The sequence below is a fragment of the Triticum urartu genome, chromosome 4A (genome assembly GCF_056163025.1).
Source record: "Triticum urartu cultivar PI428250 chromosome 4A, HENAU_Tu73, whole genome shotgun sequence".
Classification (NCBI taxonomy): domain Eukaryota; kingdom Viridiplantae; phylum Streptophyta; class Magnoliopsida; order Poales; family Poaceae; genus Triticum; species Triticum urartu.
Window position 1 is genome coordinate 394,653,026 of NC_141876.1, and position 22,495 is coordinate 394,675,520.

At 43.9% G+C, this 22,495-nt stretch overlaps 3 protein-coding genes across 4 annotated transcripts; 1 reads left to right on the forward strand and 2 right to left on the reverse strand.

Moving 5' to 3' along the window:
* Positions 1-4,568: 4,568 nt before the first annotated feature.
* Positions 4,569-9,008, forward strand: LOC147975945 (Lung seven transmembrane receptor family protein). Its single transcript, XM_087518463.1, has 5 exons — positions 4,569-4,980; positions 5,840-6,773; positions 7,253-7,348; positions 7,632-7,768; positions 8,596-9,008. Exons 1-5 carry the CDS (start codon positions 4,769-4,771, stop codon positions 8,720-8,722), a joined length of 1,506 nt encoding a protein of 501 aa, XP_087374589.1. The 5' UTR covers positions 4,569-4,768; the 3' UTR covers positions 8,723-9,008.
* A 3,291-nt stretch (positions 9,009-12,299) lies between these two features.
* Positions 12,300-19,777, reverse strand: LOC147975946 (phospholipid-transporting ATPase 1-like). Of its 2 annotated transcripts, none has more exons than XM_087518466.1 (9): positions 19,387-19,777; positions 17,030-18,948; positions 16,389-16,719; positions 15,398-16,247; positions 15,052-15,175; positions 14,178-14,397; positions 13,546-14,004; positions 13,176-13,463; positions 12,300-12,796 (listed from the first exon to the last, which is right to left on the reverse strand). In XM_087518466.1, the coding sequence occupies exons 2-8, from the start codon at positions 18,783-18,785 to the stop codon at positions 13,262-13,264; spliced, it is 3,942 nt and encodes a 1,313-aa protein (XP_087374592.1). In that variant the 5' UTR covers positions 18,786-18,948; positions 19,387-19,777; the 3' UTR covers positions 12,300-12,796; positions 13,176-13,261. The 2 variants fall into 2 exon arrangements, with proteins under 2 accessions (XP_087374592.1, XP_087374591.1); XM_087518465.1 differs by having other exon boundaries at positions 17,030-18,951.
* Positions 19,778-21,041: 1,264 nt separating this feature from the next.
* Positions 21,042-21,551, reverse strand: LOC147975947 (uncharacterized). Its single transcript, XM_087520660.1, has one exon. The coding sequence runs from the start codon at positions 21,549-21,551 to the stop codon at positions 21,042-21,044; it is 510 nt and encodes a 169-aa protein (XP_087376786.1).
* Between the last annotated feature and the right edge of the window lie 944 nt (positions 21,552-22,495).

Here is a 22,495-nt window from a genome sequence, read left to right on the forward strand (position 1 = left end):
ATCAAATCATGCATATAAGAATTCAGAGAAGAACCAAATAATATTCATAGATAATCAAATTCATAAACCCACAATTCATCAGATCTCGGCAAACACACCGCAAAAGAGTATTACATCGAATGGATCTCCAAGAACATGGAGGAGAACTTTGTATTGAGAACCAAAGAGAGAGAAGAAGTCATATAGCTAATAACTATGGACCCGAAAGTCTGTGGTAAACTACTCACACATCATCGGAGAGGCTATGGTGTTGATGTAGAAGCCCTCCGTGATTGAATCCCCCTTCGGCAGATCGCCAGAAAAGGTCCCCAGATGGGATCTCACTGGTACAGAAGGTTGCGGCGGTGGCAAAGTGGTTTCATGGCTCCCCTGGATGTTTTCAGGGTATACGAGTATATATAGGCGAAAGAAGTAGGTTAGTGGAGCTCCATGGGGCCCACGAGGGTGGGGGTGCGCCTACCCCCTAGGCGCACCCCCTGCCTCGTGGAAGCTTCACAGACTTGTACTCCAAGTCTCCTGGGTTGCGTTTGTTCCAAGAAAGATCCTCGCGAAGGTTTCGTTCCGTTTGGATTCCGTTTGATATTCCTTTTCTGTGAAACACTGAAATAGGCAAAAAAACAGCAATTTGCACTGGGCCTTCGGTTAATAGGTTAGTCCCAAAAATAATATAAAAGTGCGTAATAAAGCCCATTAAACATCCAACACAGATAATATAATAGCATGGAACAATCAAAAATTATAGATACGTTGGAGACGTATCACACCCCCAGAGACACACCAAGTCTTCTCTTAGCCATGTGTGGTGCCCCCCTCCACAGTTACACACCTCGGTCATATCGTCGTAGTGCTTAGGCGAAGCCCTGCACCGGTAACTTCATCATCACCGTCATCACGCCATCGTGCTGACGGAAGTCTTCCTTGGCCTCAACTGGATCAAGAGCTCGAGGGACGTCATCGAGCTGAACGTGTGCTGAACGCGGAGGTGCCGTACGTTCGGTACTTGGATTGGTTGGATCGCGAAGACGTTCAACTACATCATCCGCGTTACTAAACGCTTCCGCTTTCGGTCTATGAGGGTACGTGGACACGCTCTTTCCGCTCGTTGCTATGCTTATCCTAGATAGATCTTGCGTGATCGTAGGATTTTTTTTTGAAATACTACGTTCCCCAACAAATGTCACATGCTTGAGTGTTGTATTGCAACATCTTTAATTCTTCTGCGGCTGCTTCATGATCCGGTTCTTTAGCATCCACAAATAATTCACCTTGTAAGCCAACATGAACAATAGCCCAAATGGCGGGGTTATGACCAAGAATATGCATTTTCATCTTATGCTTCCAACTAGCAAAGTTCGTACCATCAAAATATGGACCTCTACGGTGATAGTTTCCCTCACTAGACGCAATACTCTCCTAGGTTGTGAAACCAATGCAATGGAGACCAAAGATCTGATACCACTTGTAGGATCGAAAGTATGTCTAGAGGGGGATGATTAGACTACTTGACCAAATAAAAACTTATCCTTTTCCTAGTTTTAGTTGTGGGCAAGTTTTAGCAATTCTACTGAGTCAAGTACACCCTACACACGCAAGTCTAAAAGTTGTGCAGCGAAAAGTAAAGACTTTGCATATGAACATAAAGGAGGGATTGGAGATTTAAAACACAATTAATGAAGACACAATGATTTTTGGCATGGTTCCAATAGGCGGTGCTATTGTACGTCCACGTTGATGGATACTTCAACCCACAAAGGGTAACGGTTGTGCGAGTCCACGGAGGGCTCCACCCACGAAGGGTCCACGAAGAAGCAACCTTGTTTATTCCACCATGGCTTTCGTCCATGAAGAACTAGCCTCACTCGGGTAGATCTTCACGAAGTAGGCGATCGTCTTGCCCTTACAAACTCCTTGGTTCAACTCCATGTGATCTTGGAGGCTCCTAAGTGACAACCAATCTAGAAGACACCACTCTCCAAAAGGTAATAGATGGTGTTGTTGATGATGAACTCCTTGCTCTTGTGCTTCAAATGATAGTCTCCCAACACTCAAACACTCCCTCATAGGAGAGGGGATTGGATGGAAAGCAACTTGGGAAGGCTAGAAATCAAGGTTCAAATGATTGGATTGGAATATCTTGATCTCAACACATGAGTAGGTGGTTCTCTTCTCAGAAAATGAATGGTGGAAGTTGTGTTTCGTTCTGATGGCTCTCTTAGAGAGTAGGTGGTGGTGGAGGGTATAAATAGGCATCACCAAAAATCTAACCGTTACAAGTCTTTGACCCAACTCGGTGACACCGACATGAGAATCTCGGTGAGACCGACTAGTGCAAAAGACTTGACCTTAGGCTTTTCGGTAGACAGATCATACCAACTCGGTGGGACCGAAGTGCAATGGCTCGGGCAAGACCTCGCTTTGGTAATTCTGATCGGTTCATCTCGGTGATTCGGAAATGAAACAACTTCATTACATAAACTTGGTCAGGTCGTCTCGGTGGGACCGAGAACCATTTCGGTCAAACCGAATTGCTATGGTTTTGGCTGTGGCATAGAATGGGATCATCTCGGTGGGTCCGGATGGGATTGTTTCAATGGGACCGAGATGGATTTTTAGGGTTTTGGATATGATGAAAGTGGCGAAGTATTTGAGGGTTTTGGAGCAATATCACTAAGCACTTGAGCAATTGAGTCATGAACAAAACTTCATCCCTTTTAATAGTATTGGCTTTTCCTATGGACTCAAGTGATCTTAGATCACTCAACCAAAAATGTAGAGTCTTGGGAAGCTTTGCCAATCTTTGTCCTTTGTATTTTGAGGGGTCCACATCCACTAATCCTTGCCATGCCAATCATTGATCTTTTGTGAAATCTATCATCAATGTTCATTAGATCAATGACATATGTGTTGTTATTAATTACCAAAACCACCCAGGGATTAAATGCACTTTCAACCTTACTTACCGTGAAATTGCTACGAAGTCGTGCACTTGTAGGACATCATGGGGCTTCCAAGTACAAGTTATGGTGAAATAGGTTGGTTCTGCTTTGTGGGCCGTTTGGTGGATGTCATACCTAGGGTACTTGAATCCTAGAACTCTTTGGTTTGAAGCCTCTATCAACTTGGATGTAGAATAGCGCCAATTGTCCGACGGGAAAATCCTCTTGCCATGGGTGTTTGCATTCTCTAACTCTACATCCTACTTACTTGTGAGATTGTTATTTTCCACTGCTTATCACTCTTGAATACTTTTCTGTTAAGTGCTTGTGCTTGTCTAATCCTTGTTTTCTCAAGCTAAAAACGGTCAACCTCAAAATTGTAAGTTGTGTTATTTTTATAGGACTATTCACCCCCTAGTTCTTAGAACTCGATCTAAACACTTCCTCGTCAAGAAGCCATGTGAGACTCTACTACAAGAGTGGGAGGAAGAATCGATGGAGAAGATCAACAACTCAGTGAGCTTTGAGCCAACATCAACAACGTCCTCAAAAGCTCTTCAAGCAAACTCAGCAAGTTCAAGCTGAGAGAGAGGGGGGAGGAGAGAGTTCAATGAATACTTTCGTTCAAGAATATTCTACACTCCATCGATCAGGGAATGCCTCCATCACGAAGGAATGGAAATGAGCTTCAATATCGACTTCAAGCATGAGTGCAAGCACGAAGGGCTGTGGACCATGACCCAAATGATGAGCAAGAGGAAGAGAGGTTAAGAGATTGATTGATGCCAAAGGGCACCGCCTACAAGAGGAATCTTACTCAAGACATTGACCTCCTCGGCATGACTATTGAAAGGCACCCCCATCAAGATGAAAAAGAGTACGGGAAGCTCAAGTTCACTATACCCAAGCTCTTTGACAACGTTGACCCGAAGACCATCTTCTTTGCAAAGCTCTAGTCATTATGTCCAAGTTTTGCGGTGTGTTTGTATCTTAGACCCGGTTGCATGTATTGGACTTAGATATCCAACTCTCTAGTAATTACAAATCCAACTTAACCGAACTCCTATATATATTGTACAATTCAAACATACTTACATATACCAAAAACAATACCTTTTTCACGGGTAAACCAAATATCATATTTAAATATGTAAATAGAAAGAATGGATAAAACTCGTCCATCTCAGTGTTCTGGTACTATTGGACCGCCCAAAAAAGAAAAGAAAGAAAATAAATGGCGGGTACAGATCCTCCCAAGCCCATCCATGGTAAAATATGTTTTCTTGACAGTCCACTAGACAAAATAGTACTCTCTGTGTTTTATAACATAGTGTGTTTTTTCAAAAGTCAAACATTACATACTTTGATTAAGTTTATAGATAAAAATATGTGCATTTAAAATATCAAGTGCATATCATTAGATACATCATCAGTTATGTTTTCATGTTGTATATGTTTGGAAGTGTATATATAAATAGTTTTTTCTGTAAACTCACTCAAAGTTCGCTTAGTTTGTTTTTCCAGAAAATCTGTAGGCACTGATCGTGCAACGGATGGGTACGCTACTCCCTATCTAATGATAATAAAAAAAACACGCTACTCCTTTCACCATCTTATCGCGTCCATCTCTCACTGAGAGCAAACCTGAGAGGGAACTGGGCAAGCGATGCTCTGAACTTCTGATTCCTCAATACACCAAACCTTAACCACCGGGCTCACACTTCCAGCAGACGAGAGCCTCGAACCTTCCATCGCCATTCCCGATACGATACGAGAGCAAACATCTGCACGCGACGGCGACAGCGACGGCTTTGTCCTCTCGTACCCTCCCGATGCGGCTGCCGCGGCGAGGCGCCCGCCCGGGTCTCGCCCTTCTCGCGCTCGCCCTCGCCCTCGCCCTCGCGGCCCGCGGCGCGGACGCGTCCATCCACGAGTACTCCGGCGGCGGCTTTGCGCCGCGCGCCAACTCATTCTTCTTCCACGGCGGCAGCGAGGGCCTCTACGCTTCCGAATCCTCCTCAAACTCCTCCAACTCCTTCATCAGGTACGACAGGCGTCCCTTCACTGGAGTACTCCCCTTAGGGTTTTGCGGGGATCGGGCTGCCCCGGATCAGGCGCGCTTTGGTCGGGTGTCCGAGTTAGGATCTGATGCGCTTGTTAACTGTTGCGTGCGCCTTTTGTTCTGTTAAATTTCGCTGGTGTTGCTTTTTGGGCGATGATGTGTACAGCAAGCGTTATGATGGCGTGCTGCTTGATTTTGTCTGCAATGCTTTAAGTCTCCAGTGTCCCCTCCTGGGGTTCTATAGTTGTTTCTGTTCCAATTACGTAGGTGATCAGGTGAGGATTTGTGGAATTTTATGCGCATAGACTTTGATCTGTTGAGATGATTGGATGCAGCTGCTCCAAGTTGCCCGTTCTCTCGACAGAAGTTGCTTCTTTTTATTTGTAATTGTTGTGATCCCATAGACATTAGTGAATTCAATCAGCGAGCTTAGTCCAGTTCTTGCTCTGTTTTGTCATATTCAGGAAATGTCACCATTGTTTTCCGATAGCTCGGTATGATAATCATTGCCATGGACTTAATGTATGTATTAATATTTCACATGCTAATGTGATTGTCGTGCCCTGACATGTGAAAGATAACGTGTGTGCTTTTCATAGACAACAAACACAACATGACAGTGCTCCATTGTTTCTGTATATATTTGCACCGAATCAGCAACTTTTGGGGGGGGGGGGGGGGCATACATTTCATGAAGCATTTGTTTCACAATCCTTTGTGTTGTTAAAATGCATAGATGAATAAACAAACGCAAATAAATTATGGAAATACGAATATCAAGGGCAGATATCCTTCAGTTATTATTGAATTTTCTGCTATCTAAATGGGACTACTCTTTCAGGTTTGACATTGTTACATTTCGACGGTCCCAGGAGTCAGCAGCTAGACATGAAGAAATGCAGCAAAAGACAGGATTAGTAGAGGCTATTATTGTTGAGATCCAGGACAGAGACAAAATCGGGGGTTCTTACTTGCACTCTGATGCAATATGCTGCACGCCTGAGCTTGACAAGGAGAAGTCCTGTAAAGTAGGTGAAGTTATTATACGGCCAAATCCTGATAATCCAGACTGGCCAAAAAGAATTCAGACATTCTTTGATGGTAAAAACGAAGAAACTACCATGGGAACACAGAGCGTCTCTATAAACAAAACAGGGATGTACTATCTCTACTTTATGTTCTGTGATCCTCAACTCCGGGGATTGAAGATTACAGGCAGGACAGTTTGGCGGAATCCTCATGGTTATATCCCTGGAAAAATGGCCCCGATGATGACATTTTTTGGTTTCATGTCACTTGCGTATCTTGCACTTGGGCTTCTATGGTTTCTTCAGTTTGTGAGATGTTGGAAGGATATTTTGCAGCTGCATTACCATATAACAGCTGTTATTGCACTTGGTATGTGCGAAATGGCTTTCTGGTACTTTGAGTATGCTAACTTCAATTCAACTGGGACCAGACCTATGGGCATAACCTTGTGGGCGGTTACATTTACTGCTGTGAAGAAGACCGTGTCTCGCGTTCTTCTTTTAGTAGTTTCAATGGGCTATGGTGTTGTTCGACCCACATTGGGTGGGATTACATACAGAGTTGCTGCTCTTGCTATCATCTATTTTACTGCCTCAGAAGCCCTTGAACTTGTTGAAAATCTGGGAAACATCAATGACTTCTCTGGCAAAACGAGATTATTTCTAGTGTTACCTGTTGCCATACTTGATGCTACCTTCATCATCTGGATATTTTCATCCCTCTCTAGAACTCTAGAGAAACTGCAGGTAGCTGCCTCACTTTCTTGCTAGTCTAAGTAAAAAATATGTTCTAGTTGGATGGGTCCACCATGCTATTATTATGAAGCATGCTTCTCTAAACTGTGTTTTTTCCGTACATCAACATGGCATTTTTTTTGGTATTTCTGAATGGCGATACAAGGGCTCGTGCTACAGCTGTTTACATTCTAGCAAAAGCTGTAGCTAGTTGTATCTTATGCTAAGCATCCAACTTATGCTCCACTGTGGCCATGTCTTTCAACAATCAGTATCTGTGTTGCATGTTATTGAGTTCACATGAGGTGAACATGCCACTCCAAAAAATTGGGTTTATCACCCAACTTGTTTGGGTCCAGGATAAAGTTGGTTGCTCTGCTCTGATACCTATACTGCCTAAAAACAAGTCGATTAATTTATTGTCTATTCTTTCATTTAATATCCTTTTATCATATAGTTTATGTACTAACCTTTCTCTGATTACATGACAGCTGCGGAGAAGCATGGCGAAACTTGAATTGTATCGGAAGTTTACAAATTCTCTAGCTATGTCAGTGGTTATCTCAATTGCTTGGATTGGCTATGAGGTATGTGTTAGGATTCTATCGTTGCAATTTGGGAAAGTAGCCACAAATGGAAAATGAATAAACTCTTAGCATGCAGACTTGTCATACGATCACTAAACATCAATTATTTCATGCAAATTGTTGGAGAACATAGAAGCAAATGCCAAATCAACTTTTTTTCCCTTGTCCGCCTCCTATATGATATTGACTCATGGAGTTGTTTGCCTCTTGGGAATGAGTGATCACCTTTATGCAGGTTCTGTTTCTAAGTATGATTTGACTTATTTGTTTGGTTTTGAATCAGCTATATTTCAATGCAACCGATCCATTGAGTGAGCTTTGGCGAAGGGCTTGGGTCATCCCTGCCTTCTGGAATGTCCTCTCATATGTCCTTCTTGCCATCATATGCGCCCTTTGGTCACCATCTCGTAATCCAACAGGGTATTCCCTCTGCTATGAAGTTCACCGTCTTCTCATTTGAGTATAATTGTTCATTTGGGTTTGCATGTACACAATGTAGTTCATTCAGCTTGAGCACTATTTAAGTCTCTAACTGTCATTATGTTGACTAAGCTGTCAATAACATTATTGTGCAAGGTTTATATCTGTTATGTTCTAACTCAGTCCTGGATTTGTCTCTTTTTGAGACAGTTCATATTGTTGACTAAGCTGTCAAGAACATTATTGTGGAAGGTTTTTATTTATGCCCGGCTGATATGTTGTAACCATCAACACTTCCACGATATTCTGAAGAGATGATTTAACCCTGTTTTTTCTTCTATACATATGTTATTACAAACATGTGCCATACTTATCCAACAATACAATCAGTGCATTTCTAAAACTATTACTCCATTTTCCACGATATTGGTCACCACTGTTATACACTCCCTCCGTTCCTAAATACAAGTCTTTTTAGATATTCCAATGGGGACTACGTATGGAGCAAAATGAGTGAATCTATACTCTAAAATATGTCTACATACATCCGTATGTAGTCCTTATTGAAAACTCTAAAAAAACTTATATTTAGGAACGGAGGGAGTATATTCTAACTCACGTTATGACTTCTAAAACGAATGTATTTACAGTTCCTTCAACATGTTCACTATTTAACATTAGTTGATCACATTGTCTGTAAAAACCCTTATACCTATAGCTTAGCTTAGGTACGGTTGAAAGAATGAGTTGTTTCGCATAGAGTTGTTAGTATGAACCATGTGCACAGATTTAACTTTGTTTTTTTGTGACCTTCTTGCTGTGTACAGATTTGCATATTCAGAGGAGACAGGTGATGAGGCTGACGAGGAAGGACTCTCTCTTGTAGGCAGTGCTGTTAAAGGAACAGGAGATATTGTGAACATGCATGTGTTTACTGAGGATAAACGTGCATGAGAAGTTATTGACTTAGTGCAGCTGTACTCCTTGTGGAATACTATGGAATGTAATCTTGTGTTATCCAAGCATGCAGATAGCACTTTTGACTTTGAGCGCCGGAGGCAACTGCCTCTCAAATATGGTTGGATAACAAGTTAGTACATAGCATAGTGAATTTGGATTAGTTGACTCTAGGTCAGGATTAGGGCTCATAATATTCATGGTCCTAAGCTGTAGCTTTTGACTTGAAATTTCTGCTACGTTTCCCTTCCACTCTAAGCGAGCTCACACCCATCTTCACTTCTTTTTTTGTTTTTGTCTTTTTGCGAATCATCTTCACATGCTTTATCTACATTCTTCTTCTACCCTCCCTCTATCTGTTTGTTTATACTTAAGAGAATATGCTATTCCGTAGCGAGCTAGCATTTGCTTGTCATTTTTCTCAGATCCACATTATATGTATAGTGGGAGGCATTCCTCTTTGACATGCTTCAGTCAGCTTAGCCCTGGGTTGCTATAGAGCAGCTATAGAATGGAACTTCATGTTTATTTACTCCAGCAAAGAGCTACAGACCTGTTTCACAATTGTCTGCTCCCCCTTCTACGAGAAAAGTTTTCTGTGTTTTTGTCTTTGCATGGAAGTTTTTAGATAAAATTATGTTGTAGTTCAGTTCCTGTGGTTTGAGTCATAGTCGAGGCAGTTTTTGCAAAACATTTAGCATAAACACGACGACCATTGTGAAGTTTTTGAATAATGTGAGACTCATTTATTTAACTCGTTATCAATGAAGTAGTAGCACAGGGCCCCAAATTTTACCGGCCCGGCCCTGAGTAGCATGCTAACCAATTCCATTGTGCCCAATTGCAGTGAAGTACCGTACCGTTTCCCTCTGGATTCATGGATAGCTGACATCTGCTGAAGCTTGCGTGCGATTCCAATGTGTAGGTGGTGACTTTGTGTTGAAGGATTTGACTTCCACATGATTTTACCCGTCCAATGATGACTACCCGATACAAAGAAGTTGGCGAAATATACTAGAGTTTGAGAGCATGGAGTGTGGCTTACTGCAGTTGTTGTGGTTGGCGTGTAGACTTGTACAGTAGATTGGTAGAAGCCTACCCTGTCAAACGCTTGACTGCATCGCTCCCGTTCTGCATGGATCGAAATGGTGTTGCGGCAGTTCCTTGTGTATTTATCATATGTACGCTTATAGAATGAACTAGCAACTATATAATCATATATGTTGATGATTTTGCCTTCTTGTTTTTGGCCTTGAAGATATTTATTAAGCTACTACTACCTTCGTCCTGGTTTATTTGTCTCCTTAGTCTTTTGTGCCAGACTTTGACCATAGATTTAACTAAGAGAATAATAATGTATGTCATCAAAAGTTATATTGTTGGATTTGTATTTGAACATAGTTTCTAGTGATATTATTTTTTATTACATGCATTAGCATTTTGTTAGTTAAATATAAGATCAAAATTTAGCATTAAATGAAAAGAGGACCAATAAATCAAGGCGGAGGCGGTATTATGATTTGTGGAAGGTCTAATTGAAACATTCCGTGCAGGTCAACGCATAGAATCTAATGCTTTCGTTTCAGAATTTTTATACATTTTCCTGGATGTTTTCTCTTTCCTTTTTTTCTTTTTACCTCCATTTCACTGATATTCTAGGCTAAGCTGGGCTGCCGCATCCACGAGCATTTCATGTACAGACAGTTAGAGCATCTACAGCGGCCTCCTGGACGTGCCCGGTTGGAAAAAAAATGACGAACCCCTTGTATTATCTGTTCTGTTCCTAAACCCTCATATTGAAACAAAATGTAAATATAGAAAGGATACAAGTCTCGCGCGCTGAAACAAATGTAAATATAGAGAGGATATAAGGGCTCGCGGACGCATCCGGATGTCGGTCCGTGATGTAGGATGTGGCCCACCCCGGACCCCTTTTCTCTTTTCTTTATTTTTTTTGTCTCTTCATCTTCATCAATCATACGCAATTTTTTTAACAGAAAAATCACATCTAAATGAGCGGACATATAAAAAAACAAAATAAGGAGCATGTCTGCATACACATGACACTGACCGGGGGTGTCCACACACTGTTAGGGGATGCGATTTGCTAAGTCTAGTTGTAGATGCTCTTATACCCATTGGAGGTTAGGGTCTCAGGTGAGAGAGGCGGCCGACATGCGAGGGTTAGGCCAACTCCAACACGCCGACCCATTTGGTCTGCCTGTGTCCATTTGGGTACGCACGGCCAAAAACCACGGCCCAACACGCCGACGACAGGGTTCCATGCTGGCGGTGCCGCAGTCTGACCGCGCGGGGGTGGCTGAGATTCGCAACCGTCGTGCTAACCTCCTGCCGGAGCTACACCGCCAGCCTGGCTACGCGACGGATTTGACGTATTGGGACGCGTGGTACGCCACCGAGCACGACGTGCGCGTCGGGGGAGCTTCGGGGGTGCGGCCATCACTCCACCACCGTCGATGATGGTGAAGGACCAGGAGTAGCAGGACGCCTACATCGCGGCCCTCGAGGACGCCACATGGGCGCTTGCGAAGTCCGAGCGTAAGGAACTGCCAGGTGGTCTGGCCTTGTGCAGGCACTGACGGAGCCGGCAGTCGGCATGGAGGCCAAGGCACCCCCACCGCCACCAGCACTACCCTGCACCCGAGCCTGCCTATGCGGGCTATTCTCTGGAGTGGAGGCTATTGGTGGGGCAAACATGGTCATTGCGAGCACGGTGCCGGTGTCCATGTCGTGCGCTCTTGTGTGGTTGGCCCGAGCGACGAGGGCGAGCGACATTTGTACGAGGCCGAGTCGCGGGCGTTGGCGGCCGAGTGGGAGGAGGTGAAGTGCCGGTTGCAGTCCGAGCGGCAGACGGCGGAGCTTGCAGCCTTCCAGTAGACGTTCCCCTAGGCGCAGGCACCAACGTACGCCGACCTCACCAATAAGGACGCCGCCACCTAGATGCACGAACGCCTAGATCCGCCGACCCAACAGATGTTTTATTTTAATGTTTTTATTTTTATTTTTATTTAACATATGAAATGCACTTTCAACCCCTGTTTTGTTTTTTTAATGTGTCGGCCCGCGTTGGGCGCACCTACGGGTTGCCAGACAAAACCGGACAGCGGCGTCCATCTGATCAACCCAAACGAACAAAAACAAATAAAAGGCAGATCAATTTTGCGTCTATTTGGGACAGCGCCTTGGAGTTGGCCTTCAGAGTTTTGGTTCCTCCGCTCCCACCGGCCGAATTTTAGAATGCCTCCCTCGGCATTAGTGCCCTCTGACTCTGAGGTGTCGTAGGCTTCGATTTGGACTTTGGATGGAGTTGTGAGGCGTGTGATGTTTGCCACCGGCAGGCTCCTCCTTCACTGATGGAGCTCTCGACGGTCAAGGACCTTGCCGTCACAGCCAAAGCGTGTTCATCGGTCTCAGAACTAGACAGCCAGGTGGCTTAAGCAGCTTCAAAAACCTCAAAAATAGTACTTTGCGTCAAAAACAGATTAGGGGGCAATAATCAGCAAGGCAAGCAAAAGCACACAAAAAAACACTCTTCGTCAGGGCAATTCAGCAATAAACCACAAAAAAAAGATATAATGAAATTTCCACCCTTTTGTAGGACTTATACATCTTTTCCAATGTTGGACTCAAATTTCTGAAGTTCTGGATCTCACTAGGAAAATTTATCCTGTACCCTTTTAAAGCGTAAAATTCCAACCAGACACACCACTAAGCTACCTAAAACCTCAACGAGGGGGAAGAAAAGGGAAATGGTTAACATATCGTCAGGTAATACAAAAGATTTGGCAAAGTGCAAAAAGAATCTGTATCTATGTACCTCTTTATTTCCTCCTAGACACAACTCTATCTTAAATTACAGAGTATATATCATTCCCCCCTTATCTGTACATTTGTCATCTGATTCATCACTAGTCCCCACCCCCCAAGGATGAAGCTGTTTGATGCCTCGCCGTACAGTTAGTTCTTCGCAACTGCCGCTTCAGTGCATTTTTCAGCCTCTTCTACAGCCAGAATCTCTTGTCCTTGCTAACTTGTGTCCTCATGTATAATCTAGGGCAGTAATTTCACAAAACAACAGGCAGAACCGGCAGGTCAGCACTAGTCCACAATGAAAACTTGCACGCTATGCTACAGGAAGAACAATATCAAATACAGTATAAAAATGCAAGTCACAGACTGGGATGTTTGTGCCTAAAAAATTACTGGAAATAGTTGTTGAATAGCTGAAACTGCAGCTCGTGTGATTTTTCAATCTCATCCTACAGAAACACTGCTAGCTCATGATTGCTTCTTATGATCTACTACAAAGTCATAAATGCATAACTTGACTGCAGTTAAGTAATGCAAATTGTGCTCTTGCGTGTGTCTAAAAACATGATAGTAGAATAAACTAAATAATAATCATATGGCAGTCGTGAATAAAACTCACCTTTTTTTAACAAAAGACCAGCTCAACAAATGAATCAACACAGTTCCCAAACTGGGTGACGAACTAACTGCATGAAACCATTGTTGTTAGCTGATATCACTTTCAGGCCTTGATCGCAACTGTTGAGGCAGCTTCTTTAACAACTCAGCTTCTCTTGCTATTTGAATATCAGATGGCCAGAAGGTCTCATATATTACTTTGCAAAGAAACCGAGGAAGCAACCCCAAGACTATTATAAGGCAAACACTAAGCCAGTAAGTTCTTGAAGCAGCCATATTGTATAGTGTCCTGCCAAATATAAGATTCTTAGGCTTGTCACCTTTGGACAATAAATAAGAGGGATCAAGAGAGCAAATCAGTGAAAACTTACCCGTAATTAGGGAATATAGGTATAGAATCTATTAACACCATGCACAAAAACGTTGCAGCTATAGAGCCCCATATGGCGAGATGGGTTATAAGCACCCAACGTTGAATGTCCATGGCCAGATGAATATTGACCAGTATAACCACCGCAATTGTCCATAAACTTCCCATGCTCCATATGTCCATCGTACTGATATTGTATGTGAAGAAAGGTACATAGAAAAGGACAAGGCTTTGCCACAAGGTATCTAGCATTGTGATCCAGAAGAGTGTCATATTGTAGCCCTCATTTCGAAGCCCTGCCTCATATAGTCTCGGATAATAAAGAAGAGTATTGTGACTCAAGTCCTTGTCTAGAATACCAACCACTACTGTGGGAACTGATGTGTAGATAAGGGAATAGAAAACACTACTCCAATCTGTTAGCGCAAGCGTTGCGGAATATGCAGTGTGCAAGATATACCTACATCAAATCATTAAAACATTAGATCAACCTGCATTACAAGATGCCAAAAAAGGCCAAAAGGGGCAGGAGGATGATGCTTCTGTATATTCTTACATTTGAATAGTCACTAGATGACACAGGTATACTTAGCTTACAGCATAGGAGAAAAGCATAGAGGAGGGGATATGTACCAGAAGAGCATTAGCACAAAGACAGCATTCCGATAGAAGTTGTAGAGAATCATGTATGCCATACGTTGATAATTCCAGTGCCCATGTACAAGAAGCAATCTCTTCAAAAAGCGGAACTGCCCCATAGCAAAATCTGAAGCCATCACCGCTTGACGACCTTCTTGACCACATATACCAACACCAACATCAGCCATCTGTATCATTGAAACATCATTTGCCCCTGCAAATAGAAAACAAGATTAGAAAAACCAAACTGTCAATATGAACGTGAGCAGAGGCCAAATAGTAGGAAACAGTTAGCGTGTCTCCAAGGTGACAAAAAAATTTGACTAGTTTGATGTACAGCGAAAACAGAAATTGGCATCAACCTAGAGTATCGTATTATTTTATCTCAATTGCAACTGACAGAAATGATTTGTGGCTCTGTACTAATTGTCGGGTTAAGCTGACTGGGTGTTTGTTATTGTATAAATCCGTATAAACTCTTACCAGTGTATAGCTGAATTGCACTCTTTACAGATATGCAATGCACGAGATGATGGCCAGGATACAACAACAAAAAAAAACATTCAAACACCTAAGATACAAAACGTAGGTGCAACCATGTGTTACCGGTATTCGCACTATCATTCAGCTGGTGATGTAATAAAATAAAATACTTTAGCACCAACACTCATGATGTGGTTCAACTATAGGAGGAAAACTAAAAAGAAACAAATCACCAAAAAGTTGGCATTCTAGTTCAAGCAAGTTATCATCACTAGTAATTTGCACTACATATTTTACCATTGGACAAGCCAATTGATACAGAAGACTAAGATATACAATATGCTCACTAACAACATAGCAACATGAATCGGATACAGAATCTCACCATCACCGATTGCCAAGGTCATGTCACTCGTCCTGCTTTTAATCAGATCGACGATTCCAGCCTTTTGCAGAGGAGCAACACGGCAGCAGATGACAACTTTACAGGAGGTTGCCAAGTCAAATAACTGTCAAACAGAAAGTTGGCAAATATGAAATTATTGCTTAAGTATGACCGGTATTTTTGTACGTCAACTTGTATTAGTTACATGTGCAGCCATGGTGTGTGCACTAAAATAGCAACTAATATTGCTGAACTAAAGCTATTGACTATATGTTTGACCAATTGAAACAGAACACAAAGATATGTATTATTATTATTAATAGATAAACAGAATATGATCACAAACCTCTGATTCAAGATCTTTCTCTAGAATATACACAAGGGAGTTCCCATCAATTATCAGTGCTAACTCAGCATCATCAAAATTTGGTGATTCCTCGATGTTTACTGACTTGTCATTAGCAATAACCCCAGTCAACTGGAAGTTTTGTATTCCACTTTCAGATGCTTGACCATTAGAGGACCTTAATTTTGAAACATCGCCGTTGTGCAGATCTTCCACATCTTGCTTTCCAAGGTCAGCCGACTTGATTCCAAATTTGGCTTTAGCGTCAGCTAGAAGGCTCCTGCATTCAATCTCGGAGGAACCATTTATGATAATTGAATGCATACCTTGAGTTAATAATCGACATGATAAACCAATCGATATAGCAGTTTCTTGCTTATCCCCTGTGAGAACCCAGACCTTGATTCCAGCCTGACGGAGGGACTCAATGGCCTCAGGCACACCATCCTGCAACTTATCTTCAATTCCAGTTGCACCCAGAAGAGTCAAATCACACTCTACAAGGGCTGCCGCCTGACGGAGCTTTGCCGATCTCTCTGTCATGGAGGTGCTAGCTTCTTCGTACCTTTCCTGCCATTCACTGAATTCTTCATTGCTCAGGTACTTCGAACCAATTACTAAGGTTCGTAGACCCTCTGAGGAATAACTTGACAAATGATTTTCTGTAGTTTCTATAGTTTTGGCGTGCAAAGAATCAAAAAGTCCATCATGGTTCCTGGTCCTCAAAATACTAAGCATTGAAGTATCAGCACCCTTGACAAGAACTTTCACAGTGTCGTCTGGAAATCTTACAACAACAGACATTCTTTTTCTCACACTATCAAATTCATGCAGACCAAGAACATCCAACCTGTTTGTGACAATGAAATTGTTCCGTGAAATACATGTAGAAGATTGTCAACAGGTACAAAATGCATTTCATGGTCAACTCGGGAAGAAATTAAAGGTAGCTTAAATGTTCTCATAAAACAAAGAATGTTCTAGTATTTACCTTATCCTCTCGCCCTGAACATCTATAACAATGTGGCCAGTTGTTCTTTCAACAAGCTTGTATCCGTAAGCAGAAGCTGCAATTACTAAGGCCTGCTCATCAGGTGATTCGCCCTGGTAATCAATTGCACCAACCTCACTTACTTCATTGGTCAAATCGGGAGAACCTCCTGTGCTAACTGGAATGACAGTATTGCATGCAGCCAAAGTAAGGAAAAAATCATGGGCTGCGAGTCTTTCCTCCCCAAACAATGGTTGTTTCAGAAGTGCCAAGAGTAGTGCATCAACATTGATTTCTGACTTGGGCTTCCTGTCATGTTGGCTCGATGACTCTGTAGAAGGATAGAAACTTAATCATTTATAGGTACACGACCAAATACCAGCTGTACTTGTGTCTTTACTAGTTTCAAAATTCCATTTTCGTTCATCGGAACTAGAAACTTGAACTTTCACTACTTTGAGCTAATTAAATTAAGTACAACGGGTAGTAATTCAGCCTGGAGAAAGGTGGGTCTAGTTGCACGTGCCAATCGATCACCAATCATCTAGGTTTTTATTATTACTATAGGAATGAAAGAGTGATCTAAAACAGAAAAAAAAGGGCTGCAAAATAGATTTATAGAGAAAAAGTAGTTAACTTGCCTGCAATGGTTATTTCATGTGATGAGTCACTAGTGACCTGCAAGGAGCTCCCATAATTCCTCCCATAGATGCTCGCTTGCTGAAATTCCATCTTATTTTGAGTCAAGGTACCTGTTTTGTCAGAAAATATATACCGTATTTGGCCTAGGTCTTCATTGATATTCAATGACCGGCACTGAAATCTTGAACCTGAACTACTGTCATACATCCGAGTATCTCCAATCATGAAGTATGACTGCCCCACTCTAACTAGCTCCATGGTGATGTATAATGATATTGGTATCATTATCTGAAAGATAATCACAGAACTCAAGAAGGAGAAAAATATCTCCAATGCAAGGCCATAGAACTCAAAATCCTTTCTGTTTTCCCGGCCAAAGGTGAAGTACTTTCTCCTGTAGTATGGTAGTGCGTCAAGGTTTTTAGTATTTTTAAATAACCATACACCCATCCCTGTAGCAACAACTGAGCATGTGATCAAGAGGAAAGCTGATAACCAAAGGGTTTCCCTGTTCATGTAACTCTCTAGATTGCTGCTCTTTGAACGAGATATTGTACTGTTTAACATAGCTTTTGTCTCCTGGCCAGCATAGACGACGACCCCGATAATCCATTCTGTGTTTTTGAGCTGGCACCCACGCAATACAATGTTAGATTGGCCAAGCGGAATCCTCTGATTATTCAGCTCCATGGTAGCTGTAAACTCATAGATATTTCTGTTAGGCTGCTCACATTTGATCAACCCCAAATATGAGCTGTGGCTTATCATGGTAACAGTTTCCTGGCGAGCATACCTTGTTTTCAGGTTTGACTCGCCATCCAAATTCATTGTTTGGATGTAAGCTATACCATTTGGATCACTTGTACCCAGCAGGACCATATCACATGGCATTGTTTCATTGGAATGAATTTTGACAACCTCCCCCACACAAATGTGTTTCCATTTTTTTGACCGAAAATCACCATGCTGAAGAACAAGTGCCTCTCGGTTATTTTCATTCCTGTCAGATCTGTGACGACGCCAGTCTTCATAACCATCTTTTATAGCAGTCACAAACAACACAAAAAGTAGCGGGAACAATGAAGCAGTCCTTCCAAACACAGCTAAAGGAGGTAGCTGGTTAAGAGCAGCAATAACTAGGAAGTATACATAAGCCAGCCGATGGAACTGGATGAAGAGGTTCTTAGGCAGGAAAGTAATCAAAGTATACTTGCTTGTCCGAATCTCATTTCCTGTAAATTCATATCGGTCGTTTGTTCTGCAGGGATCATTGATGTAAATTAGCCTTGGGTCATGCTCTTGCTCAGATGAAAACAGGTCTTCAAAATGTGAGCTCTTGTTCCTGCCCCTCGGGGGTCGATTTGGTTTCTCCTGGGAGGAAGATACTACTCCGACCTCTAGGGATGATGGAGAGCGCTGCATCTCCATTACACCACCCCAAGAAATCTTCTGCTGCCTCTCCTTCTGAGAGCATTCCACCGAGAGACGATGGAAGAAATGCGAATCAGCAGACTGGAAACGCTCTGCCACCCTGCTCACATCAGACTCCTCCGGACAATGCCTTGGTATGGCATCCCCTTCATCCGCAAAATTAACAGAAGCAGTATCGCAATCCTCATACACTGAGGAAGAGCATGAATCAGCACGGCAGAGGCAGTTCAATGAGCCCACCGATGGCCGAGCAGGAGCCGTATGCTTTGAAGGCGAGTCTGCACTTCCGGATGATGACAGGAGCAAGGGGTCAACGGTACTCATATATAACTGCCGTGTCCCAGCCCATGCATCACCCCAGTAAGCAACCAAGTTACCAGAAGGGCAAGTTCACACCGGACTTCAGCACACCATGTGCCGCACACATCTCATACTTGACGATTCTGCACCATGGACACCTCCAAGACCACAGATTTCTTCAGTCAGCCTGCTGAAGAAAAGAGAGAGTTGGAGCAGCTCATGATTATTGTGAGATCGACAGCTGAAAAAAGAATTGGAGCATGATAAAACAAGCTAATATTACTGAAAGCTGGATTAAACATTTCAACGAGCTTGACTTGAATGCAGGTAACTAACTTAAAATAGAGCAGCTAAATTAGCACGAACTAAACTTCATTAAACCCCACAAAAAGCATGGCACCGCTTGCCCCCTCAACAACTAATACGAAACAGAACAGACTTTGGTCGCGGAGCTAGTAAATCCCTCACTCAAACTCCTTAATCTCTGAGCTATGCCTCGAAGCTGGATCAAACAATCAACGCCGCTTCCAGAAAAAAAAAATATCCAAAAAAACACAAGAAAAAAAGATCTCAGATCGTGCCAAAGGGAGACAGCCGGGGGACCAGACAGAAACAGGACACGCACCAAAAAGGAGGCCTCCGGATCGGACCAAGCCAATGCCGAGCTGAAAGGCTCGGCCCTCGCGGCGCGGGTTGCGGGGCGGCGGATCCGCGGCGCGCTTCCGCGGATCTGACGGCGGCGGCGGCGACGGCGGAAGCGGGGAGCTTCCGCGGTCGGATCCGGCGGCGGTCCGCCTAGGGGCTGAAGCCGCCGACGGCGAGGAGCAGGAGGAGGATGAGATGGAGGAGACGGCGGGGGTGTGTGGTGTGGGAACTCTTTTTTCCTTTTTTTCTTTTTCGGCGCTCGCTGGCTGGCTGGCGAGATCGGGGAGGAGAGGAGGAGAAGGTGGTACGGCGCGTAGGCGTAGGCGTAGTGGTAGACGGGTGGAGGAGCGCGAATTATTCGCCCAATCTACCTCTCATTTCTACGTACGATTGTGTACATTGCATTTCTCGGGTATTCCCGTTCTGCCCCTGGGTGGGTTCTTGTTTGGCGGTTAAAATCTGAAGCTGCTCAACCGTTTTCATCTGAACCAATTTTCGGAAATTCTAAAAAAAAACAATTTTCCGAAAACAACTCGCTTTTACCGTATAATTAGATCAACTCCACCGTACGACTCCAAACGGACGTCCGCTTTGCCCAGATTCGGTCCGTTTGGATAGGGCAATGGGGTCGTGTCCGGTCCTGTCCTGGGATGCGGCGACCGTGCGTCCAGCGCGCGGTCGCATCCTTTGGCCCCATCATGTCCGCCACGGCCAAAAATGCCCATATTTGCATATCAAAACAAGTTTGCACGTCCAAATATTAATTGTCTGAAAATAAAAATAGTTTTACAACTCAATCGGATGTCTGTAATAAAATAGTTTTACAACCAAATCGAAATTGTCTTGAATGAACATGATGAACCAATACATCTATTGGTTGACAATGTGACTCCACACGTGTTCAACCAAGTCATTTTGAAGATTCAAATGAGTGTGCCAATCACGCAGTTCATGATGAAATTGGACAAACTGTTCAAATGTGGCCGGTTCTTGGTGCAGGGGCTCAATATTTTCACCTTGATAATCAAATCCTTGGTCGAAGATCATGTCATCACGCTCGTCCTCGACGATCATATTGTGCATGATCACACAAGCAGTCATCACCTCCCAAAACTTCCCTTCATCCCATGTCAGTGCAGGGTTTCGAACGATACCCCATCGGGATTGAAGCATACCAAAAGCACGTTCCACATCCTTTCTAGTACTCTCTTGCATTTGGGCAAATCTCTTTCACTTCTCACCTTGGGGGTTCGATGTCTTCATAAAAGTTGACCACTGAGGATATATACCATCAACTAGATAGTATCCCTTGTTGTATTGGTGGCCGTTGATCTCAAAGTTGACAGATGGGGAGTGGCCTTCTGCAAGCCTTGCGAAGACTGGAGAACGCTGCAACACGTTGATATCATTGTGAGAACCTGCCGTAACGAAGAAAGAATGTCATATCCAAAGATCCTGCGAAGCCACCGCTTCTAATATGACAGTGCACGCTTTGACATGCCCCCTGTACTGATCGTGCCAAGCAAATAGACAGTTCTTCCACTCCTAATGCATACAATCGATACTGCCAAGCATGCCTGGAAAGCCTCTAGCTGCGTTGGTCGACAACAATCTCTCTGTATTAGCAGCAGTTGGCTACCTCAAGTACTCAGGGACAAACACTGCCACCACGGCCTTGCAGAACTTGTACAGTGACAGCAGACATGTGGACTCACTCATACGCACATACTCATCCACCAGATCACCTGAAATTCCATATGCAAGCATGCGGATGGTCGCGGTGCATTTCTGGTAAGAGGAGAATCCAAGCTTGCCAAGGGCATCCGTCTTGCACTCGAAGTATGGGTCATGAGCAACCACTCCCTCTCGGATACGATTGAACACATGCCTTGCCATACAGAAACGGCGACAGAATTTATCCGGCTTGAAGAGCGGGGTGTTCGCAAAGTAATCGGCATAGAGCAGGGGGTGGCCTCTCTCCCTGTTGCAGTTCAGGTTGGGAGCACGGCCAGGGAGTGACCCCCTGTACTGAGGAAACTGTCGTTCAATGTGGTCGTGAACGACCAGTGCAGCCACCACAAGATCTTCACCATCCGACAACGAATCATCCGATGAATAAAATGAAGTGGTGGAAGAAAAATTCATCTCCACTGTCCATACCTTTATGGGCAAAGTGTCGAACACCTTGCGGTCGTGGTGGCAAAGAGGCCGCGATGATCACCTCGATGCAGCAAGGGTGGTTGGCGGCCGGCTATTGGCCGCTCTGAAGCACTCGTCGGAAGCTGTCGTGGCTGACGATGACATGTACCTAGGGTAGGGTCATAGGCCTAACCTGGATGCCTTACCCAAATTCACTGCCCTAGAGTCAAGGACATTCAAGATATAACAGAAGAAACCGACTGAGATCACCAAGGGATGCAATCCACTCGACCTCAAACCTCACTCGGTAACCCCAATTCCATTCGAACCAAAATGAAGTCACTCGGCCATACAAGAAATCACTCGGAATACAGGAGGCCTAAAGTCACTCAGGATGGCAACGATCAGGCATTCAATCTGTAGTCTTAAAGACCATTTATAGCTCTTTATAGCTGACGCTACCAGTAACGTCCAGTCTTAATGTACATTGAACCATGTGTAACGTGGGATGGCCGGGGTCCTAGCGCACTCTATACAAGCCACCCCCTTCCTCTGGCACAAGGGTTCGCACCCCCTGTGACTCTCACGCATAGTCCAGTCGACCAGCCTCCAGGCACCGAGACGTAGGGCTGTTACTTCCTCTGAGAAGGACCTGAACTCGTAAACCTTGCGTGCACAATCTCGCCGTAGCTAAGTTCTTGCCTCCTCTTACATACCCCCTATATTATTGTCAGACTTACTCCCACAACAGTTGGTGCCCACCGTGGGGCAGGTGTCTTAGCGACTTCTGGTGAGGTTGCAATTTTCCCGATCCCCGTCATCATGGTTTCCGACGGGGGTCTAGCTGTAGGCCGCGAGATCCGTCTCGGCGTGCTCGTTTTCATCGTCGATGACTCCGCCTGGCTCCAGGAGGTCCCCCTCGACGTCGAGGCCCTTCCCGTCCGCGGGGC

Coding starts and splice junctions, on each gene's coding strand:
- LOC147975945 (XM_087518463.1), top strand. CDS start 4,769: ATGCGGCTGCCGCGGCGAGGCGCCCGCCCGGGTCTCGCCCTTCTCGCG. Junction 4,981..5,839: donor TCCTCCAACTCCTTCATCAG/GTACGACAGGCG, acceptor CTACTCTTTCAG/GTTTGACATTGTTACATTTC. Junction 7,349..7,631: donor TTGCTTGGATTGGCTATGAG/GTATGTGTTAGG, acceptor GTTTTGAATCAG/CTATATTTCAATGCAACCGA.
- LOC147975946 (XM_087518466.1), bottom strand. CDS start 18,785: ATGAGTACCGTTGACCCCTTGCTCCTGTCATCATCCGGAAGTGCAGAC. Junction 16,720..17,029: donor ACATGAAATAACCATTGCAG/GCAAGTTAACTA, acceptor ATCCTTCTACAG/AGTCATCGAGCCAACATGAC. Junction 15,176..15,397: donor AGAAAGATCTTGAATCAGAG/GTTTGTGATCAT, acceptor TCTGTTTGACAG/TTATTTGACTTGGCAACCTC.
- LOC147975947 (XM_087520660.1), bottom strand. CDS start 21,551: ATGAATTTTTCTTCCACCACTTCATTTTATTCATCGGATGATTCGTTG.